Source organism: Neurospora crassa, linkage group I (assembly GCF_000182925.2).
Source record: "Neurospora crassa OR74A linkage group I, whole genome shotgun sequence".
Lineage (NCBI taxonomy): Eukaryota > Fungi > Ascomycota > Sordariomycetes > Sordariales > Sordariaceae > Neurospora > Neurospora crassa.
Genome location: NC_026501.1, coordinates 345,725 through 361,369, shown reverse-complemented (window position 1 = coordinate 361,369; position 15,645 = coordinate 345,725). Strand labels below are relative to the sequence as shown.

General features: G+C 51.3%; 5 protein-coding genes across 7 annotated transcripts; 1 reads left to right on the top strand and 4 right to left on the bottom strand.

Moving 5' to 3' along the window:
• Positions 1 to 26: 26 nt before the first annotated feature.
• Positions 27 to 1,908, bottom strand: NCU07508 (hypothetical protein; the record flags this gene model as incomplete). Its single annotated transcript, XM_959962.1, has 5 exons — positions 27 to 486; positions 542 to 569; positions 632 to 878; positions 951 to 1,520; positions 1,591 to 1,908. 5 exons carry the CDS (start codon positions 1,906 to 1,908, stop codon positions 27 to 29), a joined length of 1,623 nt encoding a protein of 540 aa, XP_965055.1.
• A 1,570-nt stretch (positions 1,909 to 3,478) lies between these two features.
• NCU07509 (geranylgeranyltransferase beta subunit) lies at positions 3,479 to 4,967 on the bottom strand. Its single transcript, XM_959963.2, has 2 exons — positions 4,516 to 4,967; positions 3,479 to 4,447 (listed from the first exon to the last, which is right to left on the bottom strand). The coding sequence occupies exons 1-2, from the start codon at positions 4,946 to 4,948 to the stop codon at positions 3,828 to 3,830; spliced, it is 1,053 nt and encodes a 350-aa protein (XP_965056.2). The 5' UTR covers positions 4,949 to 4,967; the 3' UTR covers positions 3,479 to 3,827.
• A 3,193-nt stretch (positions 4,968 to 8,160) lies between these two features.
• Positions 8,161 to 9,457, bottom strand: NCU16310 (hypothetical protein; the record flags this gene model as incomplete). Its single annotated transcript, XM_011395026.1, has 4 exons — positions 8,161 to 8,234; positions 8,576 to 8,745; positions 9,126 to 9,217; positions 9,329 to 9,457. 4 exons carry the CDS (start codon positions 9,455 to 9,457, stop codon positions 8,161 to 8,163), a joined length of 465 nt encoding a protein of 154 aa, XP_011393328.1.
• Positions 8,448 to 13,124, top strand: NCU10647 (rho GTPase activator). 3 transcript variants are annotated; one of them, XM_011395008.1, is made up of 4 exons: positions 8,448 to 9,279; positions 9,735 to 10,444; positions 10,592 to 11,338; positions 11,398 to 13,124. In XM_011395008.1, exons 2-4 carry the CDS (start codon positions 9,889 to 9,891, stop codon positions 12,240 to 12,242), a joined length of 2,148 nt encoding a protein of 715 aa, XP_011393310.1. In that variant the 5' UTR covers positions 8,448 to 9,279; positions 9,735 to 9,888; the 3' UTR covers positions 12,243 to 13,124. The 3 variants fall into 3 exon arrangements, with proteins under 3 accessions (XP_011393310.1, XP_011393308.1, XP_011393309.1); XM_011395006.1 differs by having other exon boundaries at positions 8,448 to 10,444; positions 11,398 to 12,978; XM_011395007.1 differs by having other exon boundaries at positions 8,448 to 10,507; positions 11,398 to 12,978.
• Positions 13,125 to 14,338: 1,214 nt separating this feature from the next.
• Positions 14,339 to 15,602, bottom strand: NCU08121 (ribosome biogenesis protein). Its single transcript, XM_958787.2, has one exon. It carries the CDS (start codon positions 15,406 to 15,408, stop codon positions 14,806 to 14,808), a length of 603 nt encoding a protein of 200 aa, XP_963880.1. The 5' UTR covers positions 15,409 to 15,602; the 3' UTR covers positions 14,339 to 14,805.
• Positions 15,603 to 15,645: the final 43 nt, after the last annotated feature.

The following is a 15,645-nucleotide window of genomic DNA, read 5'->3' as shown; positions in this document are numbered from 1 at the left end:
GTATAACATGCCCTACATGCTGGTGCTCAAACATCAAATTCGGAGGGTGGGCGCTCGAGAGCTGGATCAGCTGGATACGGGTTGGCATACGAGCTTGAGTAAGGCATGGCAGTCGACATGCTCCTGGCCATTGGGTTGATTGGCTGAAAGGCTGAAGGGTTGGGAGCCCTGGCAGACTCGTTCGCATAGCCACTGTAGCTGAACGATTGCATATAGGAAGGTCTGCCTGAAATACTCAAAGGATTAAGTCCACTGTAACTGGGGTGCTGCTGCGACGAGAAGAATCCATTGCTGGGGAGACCGTTGTTTGGGAGACCATTGCTGGGGAGCCCGGAATAAGAATTCGCCATGCTATCCCGCGGCGAGAAGTACGACAGCTGTGAGCCGTTCAGAGGCTTGGGTCCGGATGATCCATGCTGGGCATTGGAGGGCAGAGGTCCGTTCGACGGAAGCATCTTCAAGGCTGGGCGTTGGCGAAGCTCGAAGCTGGAAGCATGGCGGTCAGTAAAGCTCACTCAATCAAATGTCCGCGACGACTTACAAGGACCCCATGGGGCTGCCAGTACGATCTAGAGCAATCAGGAGTTAGCTTGATGGTCCATAGAATCAGAATGGACCTCAAGTGACTCACGAGGACTGCGCTGCGGGGGATCATGGAAAACATCATAGCTGTCCATAGCTCCATGACTGTGACCAGAGATCTGGCTCATACTCTCATCTTGCTCAATAGACAGGGTCGCCTCGCGGGTCGACTTGGCCTTTGCGACTGCCTTGTTTCTCGCAGAAGAACGGGTGGCGCGCGGCTTCGCGTTGGTCAAGGTGGGAGCGCGACGGTTGCGCTTCTTCTTGTGGTTCTCGGCCTCTTCCAGCTCACGGTCCTGTGGCGAGATACGTTAGAAAGAAACAAAAAGAGGCAAAACAGAGATGTGCGACGAGGAAAGATGACGCACTGGGCTGCCCTCATAGTCTGAGGGGCTAGCGTAAACATCGCGCTCACGCTGAAAAGTCCAGTCTTCATTATAGATGACCTCCTTCTGTTCGATCGTGGTTGAAGCCTCCTCCATCAGCTTCAAGACAGACTCGTCCTTGCGTTGGTTGCGCTTGCGCTTCTGTTGCTCATTGGCGGAATCAAAGAGACCCATGCCGGGATACCGGATGCCCTTGAGCTTGCTGGATTCGTCGTCCTCCTCGTCAAACTCTGTAATTTCAGACGTGACCTCAGAGGAGGGGAGGATACTATCCGAAATTGCAGTCTCGGAAGGCCATCTAGTGTACTTGCTCGCAAACATGTTTTCGGGGGTGTCCGGGGCAGAATAGTCAGAGCGCGGACGTTTCATAACAGGAGTTTGAAAAGCGGGAGGGTCCAGGTATGAGTGACCGTGGCGCAAATTGTGAAATTGGAAGGATGCGTTGTTCGGGTCTGTAATCCAGTGGGCCAAGACGGGTGTGTGGTCTAGCTGCTCGCCAGCCGCCTCGTTTTTGACCAAGTCATCCCGATTTTGAAAAGCCTTGGGCCTATTCTGTAGCGGGAGTCCAGTCAACAAACGCCCCTCCGAGGGGAGAATTGGCAGAGAAGCAGTGTCCACTTACAGCTGTGCCGGCCGGCCGGCCACGCTTTGCGGGTTTCTTATTTTCCTTTGCTTCGAGCCGATCCTCAAGAAGCGCATGAATACCACTGCTTTCCTCCCATTTGAGGTATTGTTGTATGGTCTCCCTCGCCGCATCGTTGTGACGTGCCCGTATTTCTGTCTTGAAGCGGTGGGACAGATGACTCTTGGACGAGCAATGTGTGAGCAGGTGAGAGACATCGGAAAACAATGGTTGCTTGGGGCAGAGGGTGCACTTGAGTGAGATCGAAGTAGGGTCGAACTTTGTCTTTTCCACGTCCATTGGAGCGACGGCGGCCATTGTCTAGCAAGTGTAAGTCAACAACCAGACGGCAATGTGGTTATGCATAGTTGCAACAGGGCAGTAACTCACTGCCGGGGGTTGACCGGGGAGGTCGGGGCTGGGTTGACTGCAGGATCAAGCCGAAATAGAGGCAGAGTTGTCTGGCTGCAATGGCTCCGCTGGTGGTAAGGGGAAGACGTATGATTTGATAGACGGATGGGCAGGCAAGACTTGAGGTATCTGAATGTGTATGTGTGTGGGAGAGAGTGCTGGCAGTGTTGATGTTCAAGGAGTTCCTGACGAGTGATGCATAAGTGGAAAGCAGTGGCGTGTTGAAGGCGTCAGTCTCCGTGGCGTATATAGATGAACTTTGTAGGCTGTCTGCTGAAAGACCCAAGGAAGCTGGACACTGGCGTAGCTCAGGACGGAATTGTACAGTGATAAGGCCGACTTCAGGAGCCTAGCAAGCACGAGTCTCCAAGAAAGTGAAGGCAGTGGTGATGGCAATGTTGGTGTTGTCGACAGGGTCCATCACATGCATCTCCACAAAGAAGGGATCCGGAGAGAAGTCCGGGCGGGTCAGTGAACGAAGAAGGGGAGGAAGGGAGGAAGTGTGAATTTTCCGTGAATAATCGAAGATGTTTACTTCAGGGTCCGAGTCGTCCGTCTCCTTGATGACGCGATTGGAGGACAGAGAGACCAATTGGTGTTGTCAAGGAGGGGAAGGAACTTCCACGACGAGCAGACAGAAGATGCGTGTCGAGAGAAGGGTGGGAGTCGGAGAGAGGAGGAACTTTGGAGGACAGAGATTTTGCAGAAACGAGAATTGAAAAGTGCAACAGCCACTCCCGCCCACTCAGCCAGCCGAGGGCACAAGAAGAACCCTCCCTCGTCAGGGGGCACACACACAATGGAAAGAACGGTTGATCACGAATCTGAGGACAGTTTGAGGAAGGTACAATGAGATTTGTGGGCACCTTGGTGCCTGAGTGTCAGTCGGTGGGCGAGGAAAGTGGGTGAGCTCGCCTGAGAGGGAAGGAACGAAGAAGACCCAACCATCACGGATTTGGAGGGGTGAGTCTGGAAGGTGAGTGTGCAGTGCGGTACTGTAACGTAATAAATCACGATTTCTGGAGGAAGTCGCAGGAAAAGTTGATTAATCTTCGGCCCCGAGAGGTGTCCAGGTTGCCTGAGAAAACTTGCTATCAGCTCATAGAACTCACTGTTGATGTCAAAGGCAAGTGTCGTTGGTGAGACTATTTCATGTCCCTGCATCTCAATCAACGGTAACGTAACAAACGGGCAACTTCTTCAAACTGTTCTCAATGATACCATCAAGTCAGCAACTAATTGTCCAATGGTAGGCGACCAAGCTGCGAGACGGGTAGATGCAGTAACAGGTCATTACATTCAAACAAAGCTCAAGGAACAATTCAGTTTGAAAGACGAAGGAAACGATGAAGGGATCATGGCTTTATGCCTTGGGTTGCAAATGTCAGAAGAATTGAACACACCAAAGAGTGCCAACAAGAACATCAAGGAGCAAAGGTAGACAATTAGACAGTGACAACACAAAGACAGAATGTGCGAGTGGTTCAAGTGACAGAAAATTGTATTATAGGAACACTATGGAATGTCCCCTACCTAACCATGTCGATTGATGTTGGGTACTCTCAAGCAACAATAAACCAGTAGGGAGTTACTCATCTGGGCTCCAAACGCCTCACATTCCCACTGAAGGGATGCAATAACGTCTTTTGCCCAAACGAGAACGATGTTTCTCTTCTCCCGCCTTGTATCCTGCCGACGCCTGGAGTGCGTGTCGGAAGGTTATTAGATGGCAGGAGGTAAGTTGTGTTGATATCCTGTGTCATGTCACGATGATGAGATTGATAGAAGGAGCCATCGTACTGTATTCCGACAACATCACACCACACTTAACGACCCAGGACACGCTTGATGGTCGACTTGGGCATGCAATACACCTCGTCAACCGGCTCCAAGCCCGGATAGTCCAGCAAACTCAGACCCGCAATACCAAAGCAGGTGTGCCAGACATCCACCATGTCGCCAGGCCTGTCCGAGATGCCACCCTTGTCCGTGTCTTGCGAGCTCAGGATGAAGCTGGTGAGCTTCGCCTTGTCGATCCAGTGCGTCTTGCCAATCATTTCCAGACTGCTCAGCACCCACCAGCTATAGCACACGTCCTCCTTCTTTTCCGGACGACCGTTCAAGCCGCCGCCAGCGATCTGCCTCTCACTCAACCAGCGGCCCAGGCGATCAACGTCAATGAGCTCCTTGCGGCCAGCAATGGTGAGGGCAGCGACGCACGTGAAGATCTGACCAGAGTGGGACTCGGCACCAGGGCTGACACCGTAGCCGCCGTCAAAGTTGGCGCACGCAGCAATGTGGTCAACGGCCTTGTCAACATCGACAAGGTGAAGGAGGCCAAGAAGAGAAAGGGCATTGAAGGCGCCGTAAAGGAAGCGAGTGTCTTCCTCACCCCACTCATCACCCGCAAACGTGCCGGTCTGGCGGTTCTGGAGGCTGGCAATATCTGGACCCGACAGTGTCAGTACAAAGTGTCAATGGGGGTTTACCTAGGTTTGATGACAAGCAACGCACACTTTCCGACCTGTGCCTTGCCCCGGCCACGCGTCTCGAGGTCATCAAAGGCGTCGACCATGGCGAGGATCTGCACGGCACTGACGGTGGACAGCATGTGGGCATCATGGCCGGGTGCCGCTCCGAAGCCGCCGTTCTCGTGCTGGCATGATAGCACAAAGTCGATGGTCTCAGCGCGCGGGAGAGCCTCGGGGTGGCCGAGGAGGTGCAGAGCGGTCAAGCCCCAGTAGAGGCCATTGAGACGCAGATGCTCCGTCAACCAGTAGTCATATTCGTCCTTTCGGGAGTCGAGACTCTGGATGTACTTGACGTGGGCAGAGGTTGCGAGCTGCAGCTCTTGCGGGAGAGAGGTGAAGCTTTGTGTCATGTTGGAGAATTTGAGGGTTTTATGTGTGGTGCGGTGGGTGGAAGCTTGGATGGGATTAGGCTGCATTCAAGGAACCAGCATTGTGGGAACGGAAGTCGGAAGTCGGAGTTACGATTGAACGATTCCCTTCAGCCTCCATTGCCCGCCGGTACTACCCCACCATAGATGGACGCTGAGGTCTTACTTACGTAATCGGTACTTGGCAGCCACACTGCACCATTCAGACGCCATGCCAAGAAATGCCCTCTCCAACTTGCTCAATCTGGAGGAGGAAAGGCGCAATGACAATTATCATCAGAGCTCCGACAAATTCATCATCTCTTGTGACCTTGGCAGATGCCCCAAAGGCGGGACACGCGTATTTGCGAGAGTCATTTGATTTTTGGGATCTCTCGCGAGTGCAAATGAGGTAAATGAGCTTCATCTCATGAATGTCGTGATTATTTTTAAATGAAGGGCTGATAGGTTGGGCAGCAGTCGTACCGAGTAAGTGTACAGTGCACCGGCGCTGAAGATGAGGATACGAACAGTCATCGTACAGGGGGGTGAAGGCATTTGTCTCTCCATCCAAATTGAACTGGAAGACATCCCTCACCACCCACTTGGGACATTGTCCACAGCCTGATGAGGCGTGACGATCTTGTTTCTCGAAAACAGCTGGTTGACATACGATGGCAGTTTGGAATGCCTGCTTGGGCCAATTTGCGCTTCAAGATGACGAATCTGACCGGCGCTTCGAATCGGTATCCTCTCGTTTACATGGGGGGGTAGAGTAGGGCACACCGGTGTCACAGCCGATTTGAGACCGTATCTCGAAGCGAACGTTGCGACCGTCAACGTCGATGACTGGCGCAAGTGCGCAACAACGTCCGGCCATCCAGCCTCTTCCACGGCCGTCAAATCGGAAAAAAGAATGCGGTCCAATGTTACGAGATCTGGCCAGGGTAAGTGCAGTGCAGCTTTACACTATGTAGTCCTTGCAGCAGATCACGGTCTCGTGCAATCATGATCGAGACGCCTTCGGTGACGGGTCTTGGCTTGGTGTTTTGGACTTTGCAACGTGGACTGCCCAGGTCGAATCTTGCCGTGATGCATCTATGTCACTTGTGAATCGAGACTCTTTAGTCCAGGAACGGGAGGTGGTGGCTGAAACCACCGGAAAGCAAGGCCCAAGTCTCCGGTAGAGTTCCAGACTTTTGATAGGTAGCTGTAGGGCATGTTTCGACGCGATTGTTTGCCCTTGATTCACATATTCAACATGATGCCGTCATATGATTCAACAAAAGACCTCAAAGTTTGGTGAAAAAAAAGAAAAGTTGCAGTGAAGCGCTGGAAGCAACGTTGAACCCGTCCTGTCGGATTGGAGACAGCGCTTGTCGCGGAAGACATGGCCGTCCAGCAAATGGGACGAGAGAACAGTTGAGCAGCCAGTGAGAATCGAGAAAGGACAGCAACAGTTTCGGGCTTGGCCTCGCGGTGTTCCTGGAGCTAGTCCCGAAATGGACTTGGTGTAGTCCGGCCAGGCCCTCCAGACTCTCAAACGCCGTGACAGCCGACGGAGAGCAACACCCAGAACAGGGACACCATAAAAAAAACAGAGAAGAAGCGATCGATTGGAGCTGACGGTGAACAAAACATTACGCGTATATGCGCCATTTGTGATGGGTTGCTGCACCTTGCTGTAGTGACATTTTCTTGTAAGGTCTACATTTTCTTGTAAGGTCTGTTCAAGTCTGGACAACCGGAGTGCCGGCAGTAAGACGTCCAGAAAAAGGTGAAGAGCCTGGAGTGAAATCACAAGAGTTCCGTGCAACTTTTGATGTACAATTGTCATGATGAGCGAGCGCCACCATCAATCACCTGACTGTAGGGCCACAGGGCCATCATTTGCGGCTCAACCAGGCCAAGAGGCCCGTCCGAGATTAGTTTGCTGGAGCCCACGTCAAGCCAGAGGAAGATCCGTTGCCGGTACCTTACCTTAGCCCATCTCTGGCCCTGGCTTCCCGCTCATCAAGTTTCCAGCGGTGTATGCACAGTATCCATGAGGGCATCAGGCGATCAACAGCACTATACACTAAAAGGGGATCGGGATATTTCCAACCCGTGTTTTCGAATAGGCATCAGTTGTTGATGTTGGTGCTTGCTTGACGGAATAGGTAGATGTACGGTGGTAAGCACCTTGTGAGGTCAGAACGATTATTGAGCACAGCCCCGGATGGACATTGGAGTCCTCCGTCTGCCCTGGACATAAGTACCTACGTGCCGCAAATTCCATCTCGAAAACGGAAAACAGCGCTACAGCAAAGTCCCCTGCTTCTGCTAACCTGGTCCTGTGCAAAAGGAGGCCACTAGATGAAAAGAAATCCCGTACCGGAAATGTGTTCCCATACGGCGATTGCAAACTGTACCTTGTAAGGCGTCAAGCCGGATTTATAGGTACAAGGGTAGTGGTAGGTACCTTTTTGTCAGGACAGGATATTTCGAGCCCCTAGACCGGGCGACTTATTCCACTTTTTTGATGGTCAGAGGGTCTGTACACTGACCCCCCTCCTCTTCTACAAGTACCCCATTAACTGCAAGAAACTTGGATTTCTCAGACAAATTGCAAAAATCGGGGATTTTGCTGAATTGGACTGCGCTGACACAGTACACGCGCCCGTTAACCATTCCAAGCGAAAGCAGTTTACCCCGCTACCAATGCAGACAATTGTACCCAAATCCCTCAGGTATCTCTACGCTTCGTTTCCCCCGCTGATGAATGCCCAGCCTGTGTCCATATTGGAGATGCTCTTGGCATGGACAAGAGAGATGGAGATTAGAGGTAGTGGTTGGCCCATCATGGCGTTCAGTTTACACAAAGGAACAAAGAAGGACGGGAACAGGGATAGGCCAATTCACGCAAGCATCGATCCTCGTCAAGAATTGCCCTTGCTTGGTGACCTTTCGGGCAGTTGCTTCAGTTGTCTTTGTTGTATTCTAGGTTTCGCTTGCCGTTTCAGGTTTCCCTTCTGGAACTTGTGTCCTTCCGTCAACTCCAACACCAACATCAGGTTGAACCCGGCACGGCCTCAATTGAAAGGTGAAAGTCAAACTGAAGCTTGTCCTGCCGCTGTGACAACGGGAGTTCCTGTTGGGGCCCGAATTCGTGCAGGACGAGATCCACAGGGCACTGCTATTGTCAACTGCTGACCTGGTACCAATGACTACCTCCAATCTGCGAGCCCAGTCGGGGTGATGACAAGTCTGCGCTGTTAGTACAGCGTTAACAGAGCCGGCCGCTAACCTACCTCTAGTGTCCAGTACTTGTAGTCTACACTACCAGGGGCAGCATCAACAGCCAGCCAGCCAGCGCCTGGCAAAACTGAAGCTCAAAGCGTCGTCGTCAAGCTGCCCGGCGCCCCGATTGCCTGCCCTGCGTGCCCGTCTCCATCTCCCTAATCCCGTCAAGTGGAAATCCAGTCCACACACCCCCTGGTCCCGCTCCCTTCGGTTCCTCATCAGACTAGCAAAGGGACTGGACTGGACTGGACTCCAGAATTGCAGAACAGAAACTCCAAGCCAGGGAATGGAACCTGACTCCATAACCGACCGACTCCCCCCTCCCATCCCGTCAGTCAACGTCGGTTTCGTAGTATCAATCCTGCCCAAAATCGACCAAACACGTCCGACCACCTCCCCTCCCCTCCCACACACATCGTGCTGCTGCTGCTGCTGCTGCTTGCTGCTGTTGCTGTTGCTGTTGCTGTTGCTGTTGCTTCTGCTGCTGCAGGAACGGACCCATTCTCCGACCAGGTTGACATCCCGTCGTCCAGTTTTGCTCTGAAACCTCCGAACAGGAACTTGACCCCTTGGCATTTCCAACACTATACTACACTACACTACACTACACTACACTACACTACAACACGACGGCGGCGGCGACTCTGCCTCTCCAACGGAACCTACCTAGGTCTACTCACTCACTCACCAAATCGCAACCGGGCTGCCCGCTGGCGGTGCGGTCTCCCCGACCAGGACAGACGACAGGACCGACACACATACGATAAACCGGGCATCTCCATCAATTCTGACTGAATAGTGATCGCGGCGCATCCCGGCCAGACCCTTCGACCTCCCGATTCCCCCCTCCAGGACCATCCCGTCATTGAGGCGAGAGAGAGCGCACGTCCACGATCCCTTTGTTCCCTCTTCGTACGTAGCCGGGCTGTTTCCACATTTCGCGCGGAACCGCATAGGTACATACATAGTCAAGCTCGAGTATCTCTCCGACCCCTTACATGCCATCGCCTCGTCATCATCATCATCATCATCACCATCAGGAAGTACTGCGACCAACTACTCCGGGTCACCTCTAGGTGAATGTCGCCGAGTTGCAAAAATCAATTGGTTCGCACAAGGTCAGCCAGCGCCGCCCGCCCGTCACATCATACATACATACATACATACATACATAGCAGCATACCCGTTGCCCGGCTTTTGCGCATCCTTCCTCCGATCCTCCTCTGCCTGGCCTCCACAACATCCACCACACATCTCCATCACATCTTCAGCCCAGCCCCAGCCTACTTGTACCATCCTGGTCCATATCTGTCAGCTCTGCTGGATCCCCATCCCATCATTCTCTCTCGGCTCCGTCGCCCCCCCGGGTTGTGTGCAGCCTGCGCCATCCCTACCTGACACTTTCATGTTACCTCGACGACGGTTGTGCCTCGCTGGGTCGCTGCCTCCATTGTCGCAGTCGGCCACTTTCGTCTATTTTAACCTCCCTGCAACTGCACAGAAAATCCTGACATTCGACGTGATACCGCAGCGGACAAGACCGACTTGCTGACCTGGAAACTGACTGCGCCAGACAACAAACGAATCGGGATTCCGTTCGACAAAGCATCCATTAGTCTATCCTTGAAACACAGGCGCCACACCTGACAACCGATTTCGATCCGATCTTTTCTCGTCGGTCGCTATTGTCCGCGCCTGGACCTGGAATAAGAAGTGAGCGAAAAGAGATGGCCCGAAAAGGCGTACCGCAACCGCTTACGCTGGCAGAATCCGGAACTCTTGGAAAGGAAACCTCTCCGCGCCTTGGTGACACCACCCAACAACAACAACAACACCACCACCAACAAACCCCCAGCAGCAGCGCCGTCAGTGCCACCGGTAGCGGTGGTGGTAGTTTGGCCAGCGGCCGCTCGACTCCGCAGGCCTCGCGATCGCCGAGGTCCCCACGTTCCCCTTTCAAGATCGGCCCTCAAAAGGTAGAATCCCCCGGGGAGCCACCGAGAACCTCGTCACCCCCAACCGAGCAACCCGTCGAAGCCGTCGCCATTTCCCAAGACCAACGGTATCAAAGGCAGAAATCCCCAGACCTCCCGCCCGAGGACCATTCACGCGTCACCACCTCCACGCCGGTACCGTCGCAATCGTCCGATCATCGGGGCCACAAACATAGCCGAAACGACGAGGACAAGTCATCCAAATCGAGTTTCTTTTTCAGCTTTGGAAAATCGAGCAGGTTGTCAGAACGCGCAATTTCTCCTCAGCTCTTGGAACCACAAACAGAAGGTATGTCGAGGGAGACCGAACCATCCATCCATTCAGGGTCAAATGCCAATCACAAGCTTCTAGGTGTGTTCACAGTTGCTTCGCATTGATGATACCATTTTTTGGTCCCATGTGCTTCGGTATTTTAACTTGTTCCCGTTTGCACAGATCCGTCATATAACGAATACCCATCGCAAAGGAAGAGCCCAACGCTGCCCGGCAAGTCTGAAGTATCTCTAATCTCATCCACCGAATACGAAACAGCAAACAATAACCGAAGGAGCAAACCCAATCCATTTACCCTGATAGGTCGCACAAGATCGCACAAGGAGAAGGAGAAGGAAAATCATCAATATTTTCGAGAACCCGTGTACGCGCCCGCGAGAGCTGGCGAGCCCGACAAGGTGTACGCGACATCAGCACCGAGAACTGCACCAATACAATCACAAGAGCACACATTTCGCGACATGATGGTGTCCGGACCAAGAGGCCATTCGGCGGAGAGGGCGGGAGGAAGCAAGCACTTTGACGGCATAAACAGGAATCAGTCCCTGTCGCTCAAGGAGGCAGGCGGATCGCTGTTTAACGGACTAAAAGAAAGTAGGGCCGCCGGCTTTCTCAGCAAGAAGTTATTTGGAGGTTCAAAGGAAGACAAGTTCGCACCAAAGGAACCGGTAATAGACGACGAGCATTACGTTCTCAAGGTGATCAACCTACCGCTCGTTGAGCAGACGCGGTTAACTCGAATATCGAAAAGGCTGGAGGATTCACGCGACAAGACAGAGTTTTGGATGCCGGCATTTCCCTGGAGAGCGATCGACTATCTCAACTACAAGGGCAGCGATGTTGAAGGGTTATATCGAGTTCCTGGCAGTGGACCGCAAATCAAAAAGTGGCAGCGGAAATTTGACGAAGGTATGTGTCCAAGGGCTTTGGTGTCAGTAACTCGGCTTTTAACACTTGACTTTTCGCAGAGCTCGATGTGGACCTTTTCGAACAACCAGATTTGTACGACATCAACATTATCGGCTCAATGTTAAAGGCATGGCTCCGCGAACTACCCGACGAACTATTCCCCAAAGCAGCCCAGGAAAGAGTGGCCAAGGAATGCGCGGGGGCAGAGAAAGTGCCCGAGTTACTTAGAGAAGAGCTCTCCAACCTTTCGCCCTTCAAGTACTACCTACTCTTCGCCATTACATGTCACCTCAGCCTGCTGCTCGCCCACTCGGATAAGAACAAGATGGATTTCCGGAATCTCTGCATTTGCTTCCAGCCATGCATGAAGATCGATGCCTTTTGTTTCAAGTTTCTGGTATGCGACTGGAGGGACTGCTGGAAGGGATGCAAGAACGAAGCCAAGTACATCGAGGAGGAGTATGCGCTATTCGACCAACCGCCACCCAGGAGCTACAGGAGTAAACGGGAGACGGAGTTGAGAGAAAGGGAGGAAAAAGAGGACCGGGAAAGGGCAATACACCGAGATCGAGAAAGGGAACAAAGAACTCAGTCTCAGATTCAGGCGTCTTATCAACAACAGGGGGGTCAGGTCATTCCTCCAGCCCACCGCAACGGAAATGCGCAACAGTCGCCAGCACCACCACAGCAGGTTCAGCGACTAAGGAAAAAGAACACGGCGCAAGAAACAACACAAACAGCGGTGGTCGACACGGGCTCAACAGTATCGACGACCATCACGCTGGTCAGTGATCGAGACACGTCACATGGGCGAGGAACAAATCATCCGAATCAGAGACAACTACAACCGGGTGAGCTACCGGCTCTTTCGCCCATAAAACCACTGTCGCCGATGGGGTTTTAGAGGGCTATGCTGTTTGAACAATCTGGTCTTTCTTCGCTTCCTCCTTTCATTTATAAGGGTTGTCGACCTTTTTGCAGTGGGGAGGGTTTCGCGAGTGGTTCATTAGTCCAATAAGTCGGTTGAGGGCACGGTCACAGTCTCTTGTGGACAAAGACAAAGAGGGGACGGGAAATAGCACCGAACTCACACAGCTCGCAGTTGTACTGAGACCACTCAAGCTCAAACACAGAGTCAACACTCACACACACAAATCACAACTTTGAACACACACACACACATACACACACAAGACACGACTTTTATGCTGTGGACGAACTTCTCCTTTTCTTTTCTTATCTCTCGTTCACTCTACCAAGAACAACAACGTTATAGCTATTACCTATCATATCAAACCATGTTTACCACTCACACACTACCAACAGACACACAGCAAGTTTCCACAAGAATATTTCCTTTTTTTTTTTTACAAGTCAAGTTGAGTCGAAGTCGTCGAGGTCAAGAAGAAGAAGAAGAAGAGGAAGAAGTCGAAGAAGAAGAACAAGTCAATGCAATGCGATCGTTATCTACGGATCTTTTTTCCTTTTTATCTCTTTGTTTCTTTTTCGTTTTCCTTTTTTGTCTGTAAACTTGGTTGCTGGCTTGTTTGTTTTTTCTGCGTTTTGAAATACCCCCTTTCGCGCGTACAGTTGTCGTTTAGTTGAAAATCATCATCATCATCATCATCATCATCATTATTACATTTTCTTCTTCGTTGCCTGCCTGTCTATGCCGCCTGCTGCCTCTCTGTCTCCTCACTGCTGCATGCTGCCCATTTATATGCCTGCCTGCCTGCTTGTTGCCTACCGTTGAAGTCGCCCTCTGTCGTCGCTCACCACACAGTTGCTTTAGACCACACACCAGACCGGAAGGAAAGAAATGAAATGGAGAGAAGGAGAGGGGAGACAAGAACGAAGCTGAAACCTCACCGGAATGGGAGCAACTAAGCAACTGAGCATTTAAGCAACTTGTTGACTGGCACACTGCCGTGTGGTAAGTTCTGGACAACCGAAAGCGAGCAGACTGACTGATTGACTCGGTGGAGGTGGCTAAGAAGAAGAAGAACAACAAGAAGAAGAAATTCAGCACCCCATGGAATACAAGTGTTGGCGAAGTGAAAGGACAGAGGAAGAGAAAGAGGGAAAAGTTGACTTTAACTGGATGGCGAAGGAGCGACATAAAGAAGTAGATACCATGCATGGTAAATGGGTTGGAGGAAAGAGAAGATCCAGTGGAGTGTAAGATTGAGCAAAAAGAGGGGTAATATCAAGCGAGATATTATCGTACCTAGCTAGACGTGTAGGTTGTGTGCGGGTGGTAGATTGAGGTTGAATGGAATCGACTTGAACTGAATGCAATTAAATTTGTTCGGTTCACAACGCACAAGGTGAATGCGTAAAAACTAAAAGATGGCCGAGAAGGTGGTGGTCGTGGCATTGTGTGGTAACTAACATCATACGAAAGCAAAGAAAAGGAAAAGAAAAGGGGAATTGAAAAAAAAAAAAAAAAAAACACAAAAAAAACACAAAAAAAAACAAAAAAAAAAAAAAAACAAGGAGAAAAGAAGAAAAACAAGGAGAAAAGAAGAAGAAGAAGAAGAAGAAGAAGAAGAAGAAGAAGAAGAAGAAGAAGAAGAAGAAGAAGAAGAAGAAGAAGAAGAAGAAGAAGAAGAAGAAGAAGAAGAAGAAGAAGAAGAAGAAGAAGAAGAAGAAGAAGAAGAAGAAGAAGAAGAAGAAGAAGAAGAAGAAGAAGAAGAAGAAGAAGAAGAAGAAGAAGAAGAAGAAGAAGAAGAAGAAGAAGAAATGACAACAACCAAAAAGAACGAAAAATGAAAGTGATTATAACAGATGAGAGAAAAGAAGAAGAAAGAAGCAGACTTATTACCAAGGGACCCATGAGCGTTTCTGTTGAGCCTAAACACATACGATGAACACCTGACAGGAATGGAATTACGAATGCAAGCTTCATGTGAAAAAGAGGTTTAGGAACTTTTCAAAAGGTTTGTTTACTGATGATGCCTTTTTTTTTTTTTTTTTTTTTTTTTTTTTTTTTTTTGATGAGGATACAGCCATTAACGCCAGTTCGGGTGATCTCGTTGTAGTCTGTGGTAAAAAGAAAAAAGGCGACTTGAATCTGATAACTTTGTCTTTGTAATGTAATAGAAACCTCCCAGTAGTACAGTAACTAAGTATATAAACGACCTTGAACGCCCGAAATGCCCAGGCCCAAAATGCCTAGTAGATAAGGTAAAGGAACAACGAGACCTCTTGTCTTCTGTCTTGTGTCTTGCCTTCTTGTATAGCCTCTGCTGAGGGAAGGGAGGCCTGCTGATGCTGATGCTGATGCTGATGTTGATGCTGATGCTGATACACGGGTCAACATCAACTCACTTCACTTCACTTTCAGTTACTCATCTTGATGGCCTCCCTCCCTTCTTTGCATGTTTCCATCCACACGCCTTCCTCTTCATCTCCATCTCTTGAAATCCAGTACCCCTACTGCTCAAGCACCCCATAAAACAGGGCGCTCACTTCTTCCTCCCACTCTCCCTCCGCTCATTCGCCCTCATCTTCCGCTCATTCCTCTTCACCCGCTCTCTAATCTCCCGTCTCTTATCCCCCCTCACACTCTTCCCCTCCGCCATCCGCTTCTCCTCCTGGCTCTTCTTGACCTCAATAATCGGCGCATCCTCGCCCGCCTTGTTGGCGCCCTTGTATCCCCACTTGCGGCCGAACTCGCCCGTCGTCTCGTCATACTGCAGGTTACGGCGCTGCTCGCGCGTCTTGGGCTTGATGCCGCGGCGCTTGGCGAACTGGCTCCATTTCGTCTCGGCCTTGGGCGTCGGCACGGGTTTCTCGCGCGGGAGAGGGGTTTGAGGAGGCGGGAGGGACAGTAAGACACCCGCCGGGGTGGAACTGATGGGGCAGGCCGTGAGGAGTTGGTTGATGAGGGATTGGCAGCCGTCGCGGGCGATGGAGGCGAGTTGGGGTTCGAGTGCGGAGGAGCGGTCGAGAAGGAGGGGGTTGGGGTCGTTGGCGAGGAGGAGGCCGAGGTCGAAGGTGTAGGGGGTGGGTTTGTCGACTGTGACGGGGAGTTTGGTGGTGGTGGTGGTGGTTGTTGCGTCGGACATTTTGATGGTGTTTTTTTGGTTCTGATGGGCGCGGCGGGTTGATTGAATGGTTTGGTTTAGGTTGATGAATAGGTAGTTGGTGGTTGTTATCGGCGCGCCGTGTGGGATTCCGTTAGGCTGCCTTGGTGATGTTGATGGTGATGGAAACAAACAGGTGACTTGGGGTATCTTTTTTGTCGTTCAGTTGGCAGAACTGGGGATCACATTCTCTGGGAGGACGGGAGAGGTGCTGCTGGT

Excerpts from the sequence above, each read along its gene's own strand:
- NCU08121 (XM_958787.2), bottom strand. The coding sequence starts at position 15,408 with ATGTCCGACGCAACAACCACCACCACCACCACCAAACTCCCCGTCACA.
- NCU07509 (XM_959963.2), bottom strand. The coding sequence starts at position 4,948 with ATGCAGCCTAATCCCATCCAAGCTTCCACCCACCGCACCACACATAAA. Across the intron at positions 4,448-4,515 it reads CAAGGCACAGGTCGGAAAGT|ATATTGCCAGCCTCCAGAAC; the intron begins GTGCGTTGCTTG and ends TGTCGGGTCCAG.
- NCU10647 (XM_011395007.1), top strand. The coding sequence starts at position 9,889 with ATGGCCCGAAAAGGCGTACCGCAACCGCTTACGCTGGCAGAATCCGGA. Across the intron at positions 10,508-10,591 it reads TGCCAATCACAAGCTTCTAG|ATCCGTCATATAACGAATAC; the intron begins GTGTGTTCACAG and ends CCGTTTGCACAG. Across the intron at positions 11,339-11,397 it reads GCAGCGGAAATTTGACGAAG|AGCTCGATGTGGACCTTTTC; the intron begins GTATGTGTCCAA and ends GACTTTTCGCAG.